General features: G+C 41.7%; 2 protein-coding genes across 2 annotated transcripts; both read right to left on the bottom strand.

Moving 5' to 3' along the window:
• Positions 1 to 275: 275 nt before the first annotated feature.
• Positions 276 to 2,965, bottom strand: LOC140318373 (CDGSH iron-sulfur domain-containing protein 1). Its single transcript, XM_072396168.1, has 3 exons — positions 2,760 to 2,965; positions 1,530 to 1,732; positions 276 to 1,109 (listed from the first exon to the last, which is right to left on the bottom strand). Exons 1-3 carry the CDS (start codon positions 2,836 to 2,838, stop codon positions 1,020 to 1,022), a joined length of 372 nt encoding a protein of 123 aa, XP_072252269.1. The 5' UTR covers positions 2,839 to 2,965; the 3' UTR covers positions 276 to 1,019.
• Positions 2,966 to 4,724: 1,759 nt separating this feature from the next.
• ube2d2 (ubiquitin-conjugating enzyme E2D 2 (UBC4/5 homolog, yeast)) lies at positions 4,725 to 15,037 on the bottom strand. Its single transcript, XM_072396200.1, has 7 exons — positions 14,764 to 15,037; positions 13,001 to 13,064; positions 8,893 to 8,924; positions 8,599 to 8,676; positions 8,290 to 8,395; positions 7,852 to 7,945; positions 4,725 to 5,114 (listed from the first exon to the last, which is right to left on the bottom strand). The coding sequence occupies exons 1-7, from the start codon at positions 14,785 to 14,787 to the stop codon at positions 5,069 to 5,071; spliced, it is 444 nt and encodes a 147-aa protein (XP_072252301.1). The 5' UTR covers positions 14,788 to 15,037; the 3' UTR covers positions 4,725 to 5,068.
• Between the last annotated feature and the right edge of the window lie 3,613 nt (positions 15,038 to 18,650).

The raw sequence follows: 18,650 nt of genomic DNA, 5'->3' as shown, positions 1-18,650 counted from the left end.
TCTAGTGGTCAACACAAATAGTGCCGCATCTTAAAATGGCCACTGGTGCTGGTGGACACTGCAGCACAGCAGCCCCCCCGTCAGCCAAGGCCTCGCGCACGCACACACTCACACAGATAACGGCCCCCTCTGCAGTCACCTCACAGAGCTGTTTACTCATTACTCGGGTCTGCTGTTAATCCATAAACATGCCGCTCTGCCTCCTGCAGACAGAGGTGAAGTGGTTAACTGAGGTGCATGAGCTCCTGCAAGTGGAGTGAACTGGCGAAGCCTCCTCAGATTACTGGACAAGTTTTTATTAACAATATACAGAACAATGATTCAAACACACCGCAGCCAATAGAAAAATCAACTTCATGAAAGCAAAATATATCCTTGAGAGTAGATTTAACCTTTGGACACTGTACAGATTACATACAAGAGTTTTCTCATTAAGCAGACGGCGACTGGTCACAACTGGTTTGTGTTACAAACTGAATAGAATTTCATTTAGCTTCCATTTCTTGCGACTAAGCAGCAACAACTACAAAAAAAACAAAACAACAAATCATTCCGTCGAACATTCATACGGATTAAGTGTTCAGACGCAGATATAAATATAAGGCCTATGCTGAAATCAATTGATGCTAAAATGAGTGAAGCAAAGAATTGCCGTTTTCATGTTTCCACCACCTGCTCCACACCAACCACGAGCCAACAAATAAAGGGGACACAGGTGACACCGAGCATCAGGCCACGGTACCGACAAACACTCCACCAACCGGATCAGACTGCTCAAAATGCCACCATGTCCAACTGCATTGATTGTCAAGATCCCTTCCTTATCTGCTGTGCAATGATCTTTGATTTCAAAGTCATACGGATTAGTGTGGGAACAGTGGGGTACGTATGAAACCATGAGGAATATCCGGTTTGTTCTGCCTGCGCCGGCGTCAGTGTGACGCTGCAGCGCTAATGATGAGGGATTCGGTTGGGACGGGAGGATTAGCAGCCAGGGTCTGGTTCACTGGTTGGTTTGATTAGGCATCCTTCTTTTTGATGATGAGCGGTCCGACGTTGTCCCCGGTCTCCTCGTTGTGTTTGGCGTGGGCACCGTCGCAGTAAGGGAACTGCAGGGAGGACACACATTGGAGGAAACATTTGCTCTTATCAAGTTTCAGCACTTTGTACTTTACGATACGCGGGCATGTCATGAGCCACGTGTGGTTTAAAACAAATACCGCAATCAGGGAAGTCAGCAGTTTGTTTGTTTTTTTGTTTTATTCTGTGCCCATGGCATCATTTTTTAAATTAATTTATGTGAGGAAGTTCTTTCCCATCTTGTGGGATTTCAGGCAACACTACAAAACAGTTGCTGCCCACTCAGAATCGCACTGAGGCCAGACTTCAGGGTCACCGCGTGCTTCCTCTGAGCTCTCGTGTTATACTGCCAACAGCATGATCTAAAGATATCCACCTGCAATCAAATTATTATCTACATCAACGTGTTTATCTGTTCCAAGTTCTAAAACAGGTTCTCAAATTCTAACCTTCTTTGACTTCCAGCAGCGGCAGTACACGGCCTTGGTGCCAATGTCCTCCATGTCGAAGCTGTGGACCACTTTGGGACTGTCTTTGCTGATGGATGTGTTCACTTTGCCCTTCTTACAGCTGCGCCTGTTCAGGTAGTGACTGACCAGGAAGCCTCCGGCTGCTGCGACCACAGCCACTGGAACAGCAACCAGGAAGTGCTCTGGAGAGGGAAAAAGCACACAGATGCTGAAGAAAATGATAACACGCAGGCATAATCGCTTCGCTTCCAAAATCAAATTAGCTACAGAAAAAGCTGACGTACATGTTGAAATTTGAGAATAAATAAGAAAAAGGGTTTTGTGGTGTTTAAGACAGTTTTAGCCTTTTTCAGAGAACAGCTGATGTGCATTTTTAAGCTTTGAAGCATCAGGTCCCGACAGCAAACATGACATGACAAATAACTCTGACATTAACAAATAATTACCCATAAGCCCCCTTTTTCCTTTTACCAGAATAACTGCTTTCATTAATTCTTCTCCAAGACTTCAACTGCCCTCCAAACCCATTTGAATAGAAGTTCCCTCAGCCCATGCATCACTACTCCTTCTATATGCCTGTTTACTATACATAAGCTAAACTTTGCCAAAACATATTCAGAAAATTAACTAATTGCACTAATTGTATGTGCAGTGGTTTTGCTCTCTTTTTTAAAAAGTCTTTTTCAGGTTTTCTCCACAAGTAGTGAAATTGCCCGTTTTTGAGGACGATTATGCACAGAGGTCCTCTGAGCATCACATGATAAAAAAAAAAACCTAAGACAGGAGAAACAGAGGCCCAGCTGACAGTCTGGATGGGCAGGTTTTGCCTTGCTTGAACGGCTGGAAACATGCACACATAAACATAGTCCTACTATCGTTACTGTAACTGCTGCGTCCATATAAACTGATTAAAGTTAAAAAAAAAAAAAAAACCTTTGCACCTTCTGGCTGACTGGGAAGTTAGCTAGAGACATGGCACTTTACCAACTAACAAAGTCATGATGTAGCGAATCAGTCTCTCTACAGTAAATTGCATATCACGCAGTGCTAAAGTCTGTCTGTTAAACGCACTTAAGTCTGTCCAAAACCACACTGTATCCTCCAAGTTCACTTGTAACGTTAGGTGGCAGGCATGTTCAGTTTACATTCAGCGCATATTATAACACTCAAACATGCTAGCAATGCTATCCGCTAGCGTTAATACTTCACCTTTGGTTAACCTGAAACCCGGACTGGGTGCCGGAGGCATGGGGAACTGTGCCATGTCAGGTAAACTTAGGGTCGTCATATTTTTCCTCTGGACGGCGTGTTGTCTGCGGTCAACGCTAAGCAGCAAGGTCAACTGAGTAGCTTAGCTGGAGTCTGTCCACTGTCGGTGTTGTCTCAGACTGCAGCGTCACTGCGTAGCAACCAGTGAGGCTTCAGGTTCTAGGTTTAAGGAGGGAGAAAGGCACTGCCAAATGAAGATACATACCAATTAAGTACTTCCGGTTTCGCCTCAACTGCGTATGAGGACGAAGTACAGCTCTTTGAATCAAATCTAATCTTTGAATTTCCCCGATACGTTCACAAATATCTGAATGGAAAAAAAAAACATTTTAACATGGGTACCGTGGGAACAGTTACTACGGCTACATTCCTTTAAAGTAATGTAGTAACTGAACTGTAGACGATGGTAATTATCTTGAAAGCTGCGACATGTTTAGTTTGATTTCTTACAACAACAAAAAATGTCACGAGTCAAATTACATCCGTCTTTATCTTTTTACAGAAACAGTCGGGTTTTCTCTGTAGCATTTAGTTGTCAAGCTATGTGAACAAATCCTCGCGTATTCCATGTGAACGCTTCAAAATCTTTTTACATTGTTGCACCGCTAGAGGGCGACAAAACAGGAGGGCTTAGCTGAAACAAGAAGCGTAGTCACAGTACATTTGAGGAAAACGGGATTGTCGTCCTAAATTGTATTTGGTCGTGTGCTTTTCGATCCATGTTTAGTCTTAGCAGAAAACAAAGAACGAAGTACATATCCCTCCTAAAACAATTAGTTTTGAACTTCTATTGAAGTTATATATTGATATGTCCCAGCATTTATAAAAAAAAAAATAAAAAAAAAGACTTGATTGGCACCCACGCAACTAAGATATCTCCGTTAATGTGGAGATGGTCCGTGCAATTCATAATTTTTATCCAGATCGACGCTTTCCCATCTTCATTGTGCATTTTAAAAGTTCCCGAGAATGAGTCGACACAGGAAGCAAAGTTTTTTTTATTACACAGTTTAATCAACACACAAAGCTCAACGAGCCTCTCAGGTAATTCAATATACAGAGGTTTTGTGCAAGAAGAGTGGGTTCTCCTCGCAACCAGAGCCCAAGCCAGTCCCGTAGCCATTTAAGATGTTAGCCACTAATTTTACAATAGCAAAAGGAAAAGAAATGGGGGGGAAAAAAAACAAAACAAAAAAAGTAATAAAAAAAAAGAAAGGAAGCAACCTAAAGAATTATGGGGGTAGGAAATAAAAACACAGTTTAAACTAAGAAAAATGAATTGCTTAAATACCTGGTTCAGAACCTCCACTTTTAGAATAAAGAAAAGGTGGTGGTAGTGACATGGGGTTACAGTCGTACGTGTGTGTGTGTGTGTGTGTGTGTACAAGGGTCGAGGATGAGGAGCATGATGTGTGTGGATAAACTTCAAGTCCTTTAATAGATTTTAACAAGAGCAAAATGGGCCGTGTGCGTTTTTTTTCTTCTCCATTTTACACAGCCTGCAATGGATTCTGGGGTTGTTTTATAAAATACAGAGTGCCCTTTGATTCGCGTGCGAAAACTGCTTCCTTGAATCGTCACCTCTACAGATGGAAATTATTAGGACAACAAAACAAGAAAGGGTGCAGAGTGTAAAAATCCCTCCGTCGTATTTCTCCCTTTTCCCCTAAAACAAAAAGGGGAGGGTGGGGTATGAAAAAGGTCCCCTCGAAGCTTTACAGATGCTAAAAGGAATGCTTCTAGTAATGGTGGTGAGGATGTAGGCGTGAAGGAAAAGGGATGCATGGAGGGTCATCGACAGTCCAACCTGCTTGGTGATGAAATGTAACCCGAGCATTGAGATCAGGAAAAGGGGTCAGAGGTGACATGGGGCAGTGTTGGAGGGGGGGAAAAAGATAGGGGGGAGGGACTGTTTTATTATTTTAAGTTGACAATATGCACATTGGAAGATGGGCAGGTGAGCTGAGTGTTGGTAGGGGAGGGGGAAGAAAGTCAAACAGAGGAAGAGAGACAGAGGAAGGACACAAAAAGGGAGAGAGGGGGGAGGGGAGGTGGGGCAGAGGGAGTTTTACAGGAACTCTGGTGAAGGGGGAGGCGTGGCTCAAATAAAGCACTCCAATGGAAACCAACAAGATCTTGTTTTAAACTTTTCATTTGTTTGTATGGTTTTGTGTTTGTTTTTCTCTTTACATCTGAAGCTCCCCTAGCCTTACGTCGTAGAGGTGGTTGGCCATGTTTCTACCCCAGCACTACATTGCATACTTTTGTGTCCATTCCCGAGCTATTTTGTTGTACCTGCAAACAAACAGAGAAGAAGAAGTTAGATGAGGCTGTGCGGGCCAACAGACGTGTGAAGGCCAGCTAAATACATGACACGGCTTTGGTAAAGTTTCTAAGTTTGAGAAAAACAACACGATGAGGAGCAACTGAAAGTATCATCATATTAATCCCTTTAAAAGATGGAAAACAGCAAATCGGTTAAACAATGGCATCCTGTCAGTCAGGCGCACAGTAGTCTGTTCACGGGTCAGACATCAATGCCTGTCCCAATCTACATATGGATCCAGACTGACGGAGAGAGACATCCTGCCACAGAGTTGCCTTTGTTTGGAGATATTTTAGGGTAGAAGCAGAGAAAACTTGTTTTGTGTGCACGGCAAACTTTCCAAGGGGCAGAACTTGTGTTGCGCTGTTGACAACCAGGGTGAAAGCTCAGCTCCTCTGATGTTTTTCCAGAGGAGAGTTGAACTTTCGCAGACAATGGAAGGCTAAATGGATAACAGAAAAGTTTCTCTTTGTAATTCTTCTTAACGATTAACCACCATTTTCCAAAGAAAATACAGGGAAACTGTCTGCAGTCTGTTGGAAAAGCACGAGCCAAGATCAGCTGTAAGATGCTAACAGACTGCTGTACGCAAAGCAGCCACAGTCCTTATCAAAAGATGTTAAGACCGTTTAAAAGTGCCCTGAGCGGCGAGCGCGAGCACGTATACGCGTGAAGAGATGCACAGAAGGACGGCTCTTTGAAAAACTTTGCTTTAAAAATCACAGGATTTAACAGCTTTTTCATACCGTTGCAAACGTCACCCTGCTTGAGGAACCACCCAGTTTTCTGTTCTTCTTTTCAGTCTCACGACGGGGAGGCGCCACAGAAGACTGTTAGCATTACAGTAACATAATGATCCGATGATGGAGTTTGCGCCAAATTTAGGTGCAGATAATTAAAGCTGGAAGTGGGAGTCGACCAGATCTGTTTGCTCAGTGTCGGGGAGGACGGAGAAGAACCATTATTGCTTCTTATTATCTAGTTTTTCTATTTATATATTGCTTTCTTATTTCCACTCCAGGACTAAATAAAGGATCATTTCATCTTCATACTGTCGATCAAGTAAAAGAGCTCTGGCATTGGAATGTGTCGTATATCTCAAATTTGTTTGGGCAGATAATTGCCGACAGTATTCCGAGGAGCTTTCGTGTGAGATTTTCTCCGATAAATCATGTCCACCAGCATTACCTGCTTGCTTTGTTTTATCCGTCTGTCGGTCTACTATTTGTTTAACATTGTTTTTTTTCCCCCACCACAAGCATGAAAAAGAGGTGGTCTGCCGTCATGTAGTCAGCTCGTTACAACCTCATGCGTCAGTAACAGTGAAAGGAAGCTTTAGATGTGTGATTCAGCGGGTTGGAGCCGGCCAGATGGTGAATAAAATTTACTATCGGAGCCTGGTTTCAGGTCTAATTAAGGTTAAAAGACCAACAATTTTCAAACTACTCTTTTCAGAAGATTGGTGGAGCTCCAGAGCACAACTTTCAGGGAAACAATTAGAGAACGTTCGTCTACCCTGCCGACATCTGCAGGACAGACTGCAGGTCACCTTCATGTTAGATTAATTTAGCCTAATGTGATTCTATGAAAATCATCACCTGCAGCATTCAGTGTCCAATCAATAGTCAAACAAATGGGCTTTAATAAGTTGCAATCATGTCACACAACGCGGAACCGTCATTTTCCTGGTTACCACTGTCATTGTTCCAGTGTTTTTGCTTAAGGCAACAGTGACGACACCAGCGGCTTTCTGAAAAGTTCAGATTTTCAACAACCAACTGAAAGAAAAAGGCGCTGCTGCGCGAACACCAACCCTGCAGTGGTGACTAAAGGCAGGGACGGCTGAATATGTTGCACTCCGGCTGCGGATTAACGAGCCGATAATTGACAGTCGCTTTCATCTGCTCATGAATTAATGACAGAATGAACTCGGAGGGCCGTCGCTGTTTTTGGGGTGATGCCGTCAAATGTAGACAATGCCTCGACTTCACATCCACCTAAGAAGCAGAAGTCAGTATTGCCCTCTCCAGATATTTTAGCTTGCTGAACAGGTGGTGCGGCAAAGCACTCTCCTTGGTTTCTTTCAAAGGTTTTACTGTACGTACAGCAACTCAAAAAACGTTCTTTCACGTCTCGCACGTTCACTGAGCAGAGAGGAGAGGCGGGGCCACAAACGATACCAAAACATGTCAGAGAACAGGTCGTTTGACCCCGATGCTGTGAAAATAAACAGGCCCTTCACCAGATATTGGTAAGAGAAACCACGGAGAAACAAAGCTTTGACTTTCACTGTCAAATACTTTCATCATTTTCATAGATGCAGGATTCTGCCGAGGATCGGATCGTACGCCAAAATAAGACCTCCTGACCCCATTTCTGTGTGCCTGTCTGTTAATGTGAATGCATGCACTTCACACATAGCATTACTAGGTCAGACCAGTGAATGTGAATTTTATAGAATAGACTCAAGGGGCTCACTCAGACACAAAGCCAACAGTTTATGATGGAGTAAAAAGGGCATGTCTGACAGATTCCTTTTTCTGAGTTTACACCACCATCTGAGTGATAGAGGGGTGTATATATACACCCAGCCAAAATCCAACTGGGAGCCAATGCCGGCTTTGATCCCTCAGAAATGTGCGACTGGGAACCGGGACAATTGGGTTTGAAGAGAGCATGTAAAATATAATTAAGCAAACGACTTACTTTTCCCTGTCCGTCTTGTAGATGCGGGCAATCTCGGGTACTAAGGGGTCGTCCGGGTTTGGGTCGCACAGCAGGGAGCAGATAGACAGGAGAACTGGAAAGAAGCACACAAAGGTTAAGGGGCTTTTCACAAATGAAAGCAGACATTTTCAACTCACCGCTGTACAACTGCTGATAATACATTCAACGGGGACTTGAAAACGCTCGTGCACGAGGGAGACCAGCTGCGTGCGCTAACGCTGCACGACAAGTTAAAGCTGACATTTAAAGAGGACCTCTTTGCTTGTAGGAAGTGTTTCAATTAAAAAAGGGAAACACCGCGTTTAACCTTTTCTATCAATCCTGAATTGTTGTTTATAAAGACAGCAGCAGCTACATTAACCTCGACCCGCGAGACTAACTCCTTTTCAGAGTCTCGGGACCAACACGACAGCCTACCTTTGGAGATGGTGAGAGCTGGAGACCACTGTGATCGCAGGATATCAAGACAAATGCTGCCGTTGCTGTTGATATTTGGGTGGTAGATTCTTGTGGTAAATGCAACCTGAAAGCAGAGAGAGAGAGAGAGAAAAAAATGTAGGAGTGGGGCTAAGAAGGGGGGCCAACTACAGGCACAACAGGAAACTAAATGATGTAAAGCTGTTGCATGTTTTAGCAGGCAAGAGGAGCTCTATGTGGCGCTCTGTTACTTTGTTTATGTGCGTCGTTTCTTTTTTTTATACCCGTCTCCATTTGTGTCTTGCTTACCTTTGGCGGTTTGAAGGGGTAGTCTGTGGGGAAGTGTATGGTCAAGAAGAAAACCCCGCTCTGATAAGGACTGTCATTCTAACGCAGAGACAGAGAGAGACTCATTATGCTTGCAAGGTACAGCTGTGAGAAATGCACGCATACCACATCAAATACAAGCACTGCTGTCGGCTGACTAAAAGCCGACACTCTGACTAAACTGATGAAGCAAGTTGGAAAACGTTCTTTTGTAAGGAAGCGTGTGAATTCACAGTGTTAGCCAAAGCAGTGAGGTTGGACCACGTGGATACTTACAGGTCCCATTATTGTGGCTTGCCAGTGAAACACTGAAACAAAAAGAAAAAAACACATGGTTATTAACAACCAAGAACAAAGTGTGTGCCTGAAAAAGTGTTCAGAGCAAATAATGCTACATAAAGTACGCATGTTTATTCATACCGGTGAGTAACGGGCTCTTACATGATGTGCACCAAAGGACAAATATCCTCAAAAAAAAAAAAAAAAGGATGTTTCAATTCCAGGCGGACCGGGTTCACATGACGGAAATAAACTCACACTTAAGATGCAATAATACAAAGTACTGCTGCCGTCAAGGAAATGGTTCTTTTGTGCAACAAAAGCTTGACGACACATGTTGTGGCCATAGAAACAGGACCATCACAACTTCAGTTGAACCATTTAAAAAAAAAAAAAAAGACAGATTCAGCATCCTGTTGAGGTCTGGGAACAAACGTAACACTGAAGAAAAAAAAAAGAAGAAACAGAAAGCCACAAGATTTATGCGTCACAAGAGAAGCGCTCCTGTAGATTTTGGTAGAGTGGTTTATTTGATGTTGGAAGGCAGGAAATTGCAGGTACAGAGCAACAATGTTTCTACCGATTCTTCCCATGGAGGCGACTTTAAGTCAAAAATGTGCTCCAAACCTGCTCAGGATGCACAGATATAGAGTGCAACACCCAAAACTAAACCCAGTGGTCGTGATTAGGTACTTCTCATTTAGTTTAATCTTTTCATTGTCAGATTTGTGAGGATTCTTTAGCTTCTTTATACTTCCTCCTGTCAAAACATGCACAGTGGTATGAAGAAATCCCAGGGCACCGTCTCTACAGGATATACGGCTTGATTACTTTCATCTCTTCACAAACACCTGCACATGTCAAACTTTTCTATTTTCACAAAAAAAATCCATGTTTAGCAAGAACTCAAATGAAATGGAAAACAAACGTGGTAATAAAACTGAAATCCAGAAAAAAACTACTTGTGGTGGCTAATAGATGAGCGCCGCATCCCATCAAGCTTACGCAGGCACATTTGTGGCCCTCGCATACAATCAGATGTGATCCGCCGTTAAAACATACCACTGCATGTTCCTGGAACATTAACACCTATGCACTGTTGGAGGTATTTATCGGGGTTGCATAACGCTGCTGATGCTGTCATAAACTGCTTTGCGTTACTGCATATGAAAGCATGTTGTTTTAAGTGAACACAGACAAGCAACGGAGCTCAACTCATACCCCAAAAAATCAATTTGTGCTAATGGAGGACACACAATAAGGATTACAGATTAAAGAAATAAGGAAGCACATGGGTGGGCTTTATGTGCAACGCTATCATTTCTAAATGCAGCTGTTAGACATCTGTATTTGTCCTCAGCGAGGTTCCTTTGCTGGAAAAGTGTTGTAAAACAACGACAAATGACGTTCAGTGAATCATGAAATGTTCTAATAACCCAGGGGATTGAATGTGCTGTAACCTGCAAGTCTGCAAACCTCAGAACATGAAATTCAGGTGTAGGTGTTGGTTCCCTGTGGAATACCATCAGCTTGCCCTGTTACAGGCAGCTCTGCCATATAATCTGCGCGTCGTTCTGATTGTAACATCTGGGTGCATGTAGATTCAGAGAATACTTGTGTTGCTCTGTGCAACTCCAACTGCTGAGAGGGCCGGCTGTACTTCTTCATCTAGCAGTCAATAAAACATTTCCAAACGCAGAGGCATGTATGAGTATGAGGCTGAATGATTGATTGCATTTGCGATAAAATCACGATGTGAAAAGAACTTGATTTTCTAATCGCATACGTTGCGATTCAAGTCATGCGACTTTCAACACGCTAAGGGCCAAAAAAAAATAAAAAATAAAAAAAACTGACCAGATGAAGATGGCCTCAGGCAAAACCACGACAGCAGCCGACACTGAAGAAACTTTAGTGTCTGAGAGGAGGAGTACTTCAGTTGTGTGGAATTATTTTGGTTTTAAAAAAAGAGGATGCTGCACGGCGCCAGGTGTTGTGCAAAACATGTCTTTCTACTGTTGCTACCTCACGAGGCAACACGACAAAAAAAAACACCATAAAGACTTGTATGATAACTGCATGGCTCAAATGGTGATGAGCAGCGTCTCACATCATCAACACAGCACCCGACAGGGCTTGTTAACCGAAATGTTGGAAAGCGTGACTCTATATGAAACTTCGTCAAAACAGCACGGAGAAATTACTCGAGCAATAATAGTTTTTGGCAAGGGACATGATGTCCATCACCACGGTGACCAAGCCTGGGTTCCCAGCCTTAATTAATACAGTGGATAAGCTGTACAGCATGCCATCCTGGACATGTTTCAGCCAGGCTGCTATACCGGAGCTGTATGAAAAAATGCAAGCAAAGAGTGACATCAGAGCTGAAAACAGCTGAGTTTGTCTAAAATATAATCCCTAAAAATACAAAAGACAAGGAACTTACAAAATAATTGCTTATTAAATCAGAATCGCTATATATATATATATATATATATATATATATATATTTTTTAAAATCACAATTAGATTATTTTCCCATATTGTTCAGCCTTAGTTTGAAACTAAGATTGTGGCATCTTCTCTGTTTTACTACAGATGTAAAGAGGGACTGGTTGCATTCTAATAACATCCTATTCAAACTTCCAGAGTTTGAATATGTGGAGCCGGTTCAGAGCGGCTCATACTCTGGAGAGAAAGGCTGTTCTGTGATGCCAGCGCGACTTATCTTGTGTGCTCATATTAACCAAATCACAGCAACAAATTAAAGGCTTTGTCTTTACAACCTAACAGTGAAGAACTTTCACGCCAGGGACACAGGACACTAGCATACGTGGCTGTGGGTGATTACAGGTAGCTGGGAGAGGCTCTTCACATTATATTCAGCAGAGCATTCCATCCACAACAAGTTATGTTCCAATGACTTAAGTAGGTGACAAATTTCTGTTATGGCCTCATCATAAACCTTGTTTGGAGTGCTAAACAAACTAAATACGTGAGATTTCAGTCGACACCGACCTTTGAGGCTGACTAGAACGACTGATGCAAAACAAATGACGCCGAGTTGTTCTGTAAGTGATTCTTTTAACCTAAATTGATCCATCAGTATTTACAGTATGGATGAGATTGATTTAAGCCACCGTATTTACATTAACACAAGGCTAAGAAAACGGAGATCGAATTCCACCCCGAGACAAAAATAGTTTAAGCGAGGGAACTAAAAGTGGTTAAAGCGTGGCCTGAAAGTCTAAATAAATATGAAGTAATACAACAAATAATATCTTGCTTGCATAATGGCTCTCACAGCATGTAGTAGGGCATTTCCTGGATCTGTCGGCACAACAACAGCGAAAAACAAAAATAAACAAAAAAAAGCAGAGCTACTTCCTCACTTTAGTTAAATGCACTGGACTCGCTGCTAGTTGCGTTTCCCTTTCTGTTTCTACAAAACATGGCCTTGAAAGCATCCAGGCTGTGGTTGACAAAGCCATAAAAGTTTGTCTCATAAGTATTACATCTTAACGTGTCGACATAACCATGAAGTCTGGATTGCAAAAATAGGGCCAAAAACTCCTGTCATTTGTGAATATTTTGACCATTAAAATACTAATTTCTGTGGTGCCGGTTTATGAAATTATCTGGTGAATAAAGTACCAAGTGAACCAATACATGCTTGGGATTTGTCCGGGATCCGTGTTGCACAAGACGCTGAGGTGACAGTGATGTTATTAAATCAATTTTGCAAAAAGCTTTCTTTTTTTTCTTTTTTTTCCTTCATTCATTCATGGTTTTTGCCTTTTTTAAAAAAATAATAATAATAATAATAATAATAAAAAAAAGCTGATGTGCAGCAGGGGAAACATCCAAGCTCAGAATGTGTTACTCATATGATTGATCACAAGAATCAGCCATTTCTACTTCCATAGAATAAACATCATTAATATGGCCTGACATGTAAGAATAATCATAACACCATAAACTGTGGAAAAGAAGACCCAACTTCTTTCATCTCTTTTAGACCGCCAAGGTGACCGGACTCGATGCCAGTTAATAAAATGGAGCTTGATGTGCATTATTTTCTAAGTGGGTTTAAACGTTAACTTACTGTCATCTCCTACTGGTCCTGCAGAACACTGGGCTGGTGGGTCCCGTGCCAAGTCGTTCAATTCCTGAAAACAAAACAAAAACAAATAAAACGTCAGTTGTTCACGTCCTGCAGCATATATTGCATTTAATAACACTAAGAATTAATGAGTGTAAAGCGGGAATGATAACACAAAAGTCTCCAGAAAAACACTTTAATAATATGACAACAGAGGATATCGTCACTTCACAGGTCAGTCTTGACTCATTTTTCTATCATAACTATTTATGTATTGCTCGGTAGCAAAGTGCCACCGCAGTTGCTCCAAAGACTGACTGCAACATTAACAGCATTTCCCTCTGACATAACAACGCTACTATAGCGCCTTAAGCTTTGATTATTGCAGTGACCGCTATTACGTAACCCCGTTTCTCCAGGTATAGTTCATGTAGCAGCCAAACTGAGGTCGAGGCACTGAAATAACAGTTTTTTTTTACTCATACAGACAGTTGTAACGAGCCGTCGGGTAAACTAGGCAAGCTCGTGCAACATTACGGTGGAAACGCTACTTTAGCACAAATGCTAGCAGCAAAGGTTCGACAACAGCACGAAATGTCTTGTAAAACAAATTGTGAAAGCTGGTCAGCCACGGTACAACATTCGGCTTACGTTACTGAAGAAACTGCCTACAACAACACAAAACAACACAATTCGCTAACACAATCGAACGAACAGAAAAAGAACGATGTACTGCTTGCTTGCTATTAGCAACATGCCATCAAAGGCGCGGGGCCCGTTGTAACCACAACGATAAACTGCTAACATTATCTAATAGGCTACCCAATGTTTCCTTATTTGTAGATTGTTTTCAGTTGACGTGTAATTACATTGCCAAATGAAAATAAGCTAGAAAAAAAAGACCGTTTTGTCAACAGAAATTCACACAGGTTGTACATAACATTAATAATATTCCAATAGAGATAAAACAGGGAACAGATAAACGCTAGCTCGGGCTACATCAGTCATCATCTCAGGGGTGTTGCATTTCAACTTACATCTTTAAATAATACAAAACTCGAATGGTTAGAGACAAATAAGCAGTCGGCTGCTTAATGTAATACGTCCTTAAAATAATCTAACGTTAGTCTTAGTCCTAGTAGGTTAACTTAACAGTTATCTGTCAAATCAAGTTAACAATCTTGAGAATATGTATTAATTTATGACAGATAACAGGACTGTTCTATATGGGTAGTGTTGAAGAGACATACTACGCCATAACATATAAACTATTGTTTCCCACTTAACTGCAAAGATTTAGATACAGATAGTTAGCTTGACAGGACCTTTTAGCTTCTCCATGTTAGCCAACCACCGGGTTAATGTTGGTCAGCAGCTGCTAACTTACCCCCAATATCATTAAACCGAGTCACGCAGCGTCAACTTAAACGTACAGTTAGACGCAGTATTAAATGTGTAGATTGTGACCCTGTCCATACATAATGTAACCTGTTAGAAAACAACCACGAACAACTAGCCTCAACAACGGCTGAGCTGGCCCATTACTAGCGGTGCTAGTGAACAGAGAGGCGGCGCACTGCTGCTCTCACCGCCGTCACCAGCTATTCACAGATCCTTAACTGGCAGATGAAACAAGTTATTTGATCAATATTCTAAAATTCTTCCCAGGGTGATAAACTCGCCTGACAAGCATCCGATTGATAAACCTTCGAATCAAATCCATAACAAAAGTGCGAAATCCCGGGCCTCGTCGTTTACTTCCTTACCTTGTGAATTCTTTTCAGAGCCATTGTTGTGCTAGCGCTTCTGTCAGGGAAAACGTGCGATTAAAATGGCGATTGATACCACTGTCCGTTGGTGAATACTACGACTCAGGTATTCATAAAATACCGTCTCTGTACACACTGCTCACTGGTTGCTACCGAACTGAACCACCAAGATAATTTTGAGGCGAAAGTGAAAGATAGAAGAGGTAGAACCGCGGTCCTTCCTCCTACTGCAGCGGCTACCAAATCACTGCGGCCTGTGTTCTGTCAGCAGCAGCAACACTTCCCAAGTGGTCTCTTCATATTAAAACATTGATGTTTATTTTACAAAATATACAGATTTCTAATGTGATCATTTAAAATGTATATCTGAGTATTGCAAAAAAAAAAAAAAGAAAAGAAAAATACAAATGAAGAGAATATAGTAATTGTAGAAACTAAGAAAACTGTTGCAGTGAGTAGGTATGACTTCCTGTTCCCGTCCTTATTGCAGCAAAGCTGGAGACGCCTCTGACTGAAGACACCATATAGTTTAATCACTATGTTAGGTTGTGCAGGGTTATCCGTTATGTTTGCTTCTATATCAATGTGCTTTGTTCCTTTGTGTCACCAAACATGTTTACATGACAGCAGAAAGAAGAGATCGTTGTGTTAGTCCCTCCAAAACTACACTTTTAAAATCCATGTAAACACATTGGTCCAAATAAAATCAAACAAAAACAAGCTTTCCAAAACTGGACTAGCACAACTAAATATTGCAGTTTGGGATTAAATCACTCCTTCGTGTACATGCCTTATTAGTCAAATGGGCTTAGTTGCACCACGCATGCTCCAAAGTTCCATCTTTTTGCATCTTTGTGTAAGTTGAATAACGAGGGGCTGATTAGGCGATGTTAAGGTCCATGACTGAGATACAGGGAAGTTGGTGGTATGGGGAGCATGTGAGATGTGTGTGGCTGGGGGAGTGTAGAATGCTGAGAATTTGCTTGCAGCAGCTACATGAAGCCTTTGGTGATCTGGGGCTTATTACTGGGGAGACACCTGTGTCTTGGCTGTAATGTTGCTGTCCATATAACAAGTTTATGTCAGTCGTGGCATTGATGTTATCCCCATGTCTGTAGCCCTTAAAGCACCCCTGATAAGTTTCCTCACCTTTCCGTGACCACCTCCTCATGGTAATTTTGGTCACAGGTTGCTGCTCTGGTCTGATTTTCTCATGCAATACATTTCTGTTTTGATTACATATTTGGAATATGGCCAAACCAACATTTTTAATATGTGCTCCTCTTACATTACAAGAGTAAAGGTACACTGTAAAGCTATACTCTCCACAAAGAGGATATTTGTAGTGTGCATAGATCTGTTGATTGCTATGTCAGGTAATTATTTGAGTTATGTTGAAGTGAAAATCCAAACAAAAAGAGGAAATGGTCAGAGGAGAAATTTACAAAGCCAAGATAGCATTTTCACCAGCTTTGCCCTTCCCAAAATTTAAACAGATTGCATTTCACTTGCATTGAGATGAAACAGAGAAAAGCAGGAAATCCTTGTTTCAAGAATTACTGAGATGATTTTTAAAAAGTAATTTTATCTTGATTAGCAAATTGGCTTTTCACTTAACCTCTACATATAAAGCTATTTTCACACCGTTTTCTGATGCCAACGAATTAAGAAAAAACGCTTTAATCCCTCTCAAAACCTTCCAATCTTCTTATTCTGAAGGCACGACACTAGAACCGGAAATCGTGTCTTTGGAACGCATCTGTCACTGCGCTACCGCGAGGAAGCCCTCCGCAGACATGCGCAAACAGCGCTCACTTTGCACGTTAGCGACGTACTGCTGCAACTGGCGTCATTGTGGGTCCCGGTACGCGACGAAATAGCGCGTTCGCTCCGTCAAGACTGAGCCAAAATGTCTCCCCAGCATGTAGTTTGCATGAGGTAAAATCCAAAGAGGCAGCGCTAAAATGGTCTGCCACAAGAGCCCCAGTGTTGTTTGCGTCTGGGCAGGCAGCGGAGAGTTCATGTTTACAAGTGTACCAATGCGTGTGCCGTAGGTGTCAGTGTCTCCCTTGCGTCTACTCTGATACAGATAAATATTTACAACTCATCTCACAATTGCATTCACGCGAACTTTGGTTTAGGGTATATATTTAATTCTTTAAATCATTCTATAATATTAGACTGCCAGTAACTACTGTCTCTCCCTCGCATACTCATCTCTATTATTGTGGCTCCCTGGGTGCCATATTTATGAAGCATAAATATGAATGTCCACATCTCAGCCTCCAGCTTGAATCTCTTGCAATCTCAGCACCTTTATTTGTGGTTTGTGCAATAACACAAAGTTTGAAGGTGGATAGGTAACTAAGGTGTCCCATGTTGACACCGTGCTCAAAATCTGCTCATCTGCAACTCTTTGTTGGAACTGCTTTACCTACACTGTTGGTGGACAGTGAAATACAAAATATTTCTTTATTTCTTGCTCCGAAAATCAAATGTGAGGCATATTTCAAATGGCAACACAAATGTTCAGATAAATTACACTAATAACCCACTTTTATAGCATCAGTACATAGCTTTTGATCGCATGTAAGATAGAACTTAATCCTCCCCGCAAATGTACGGCCCCAGTGAGAAAATAGAGTTGGGACGCCATGTGAAATGTAAATTAAAACCAAAGACAATGATAAGCAAATCTCATAAGCTAAAATTTTACTGACAACACAACAAAGAAACATTTTAAATGTTAAAACTGAAACATGTTATAGTTTTGTGAAAAATATCAGCTCATCTTTAATTTGATGGCAGCAAAAATGCAATGTTAGAATGTATTTTTTTTTCTTTTTCTTTTTTTAAAGCATCCATCCACCCATCCATCTATCCATCAGCTTAGGGGATAATTGCAACAGCCTGAGCAAACATCCTCACCTCCTCCCGTCCTGCCGGAGGGACAGTGAAGCATTTCCAAACCAGCTGAGAGATATTCGTCTTCATCAAGTGCTGTGTCTACCCCGAGGCCTCCTCCCAGTGGGATGTGTCTGAAACATGTCCCATCGGTGATGTCCAGAAGACATCCTGACCAGGTGCCTGACCCACCTAAGCTGGCTCTTTCTGATTACGAAGCTCTTCACTCTATCACTAAGGAGGAGCCCAGACACCCCTCAGGTGAAGCTTATTTTGGCTGCTTGTATTTGCCATTTCGTTCAAACTAGTACAGTGTTTACATCACTGCAGACTTTGCCCTAATACGCATGTCAGTCCCCCGCCTCCTCCTTCTCCAACTCACATGAAGGTAAGACAATCTGAAGTATTAAGCAGAAAATTTGAGGATGTAAATGACAGGTGGATAACAGGTGTCAAAATAAGGAACTTGATGGCAGAAAGACCACAATGATTGAGTCCTGTCAGTGAGAATGATGAAACACTGACATTGATGTTGACTGACATTGACACTGAATACTTTATTTCATTTTGTTGTCTCACAGTTATTTTGTTGTCTCTTTTTTGTCCGCGGCAGTCCTTTAATAAAAGTGAAAAACAAGTTGTTTTGGTTTGACTTCAGTTTTATTGATTTAAAGATGAAGATTGAAAAATGCATAGATTCTTGCTCATGAAGTTATTTATGGGTCTACAAAATAAGTTCAAAAGACTTTCTGTTGGTGCCGTGCAAATGCATGTCTAAATGTTAAAGCGTTTTGCTGCCACTCTGAGTAATATGAATATTTGTAACAGTCTTAGCTGTTGGCTGCTCTTGGTTGTGTTGTTGGTGCTTTAGCTTTGGTCTGTTTTTGAAAAGACCAAAGTGGACAATGATTTGCTTTGTGATAGATTGAAACTAAAATATGGTTAGTAATGGAAAGTGTTCAATGAAGCTGTTTTCATTC

This window comes from Leuresthes tenuis, unplaced genomic scaffold (assembly GCF_036924035.1).
Source record: "Leuresthes tenuis unplaced genomic scaffold, fLeuTen1.0.hap1 SCAF_11, whole genome shotgun sequence".
Taxonomy (NCBI): Eukaryota; Metazoa; Chordata; class Actinopteri; order Atheriniformes; family Atherinopsidae; genus Leuresthes; species Leuresthes tenuis.
Note: the sequence above shows the minus strand (reverse complement) of the source record. Positions and strands in the feature narration are given on the sequence as shown.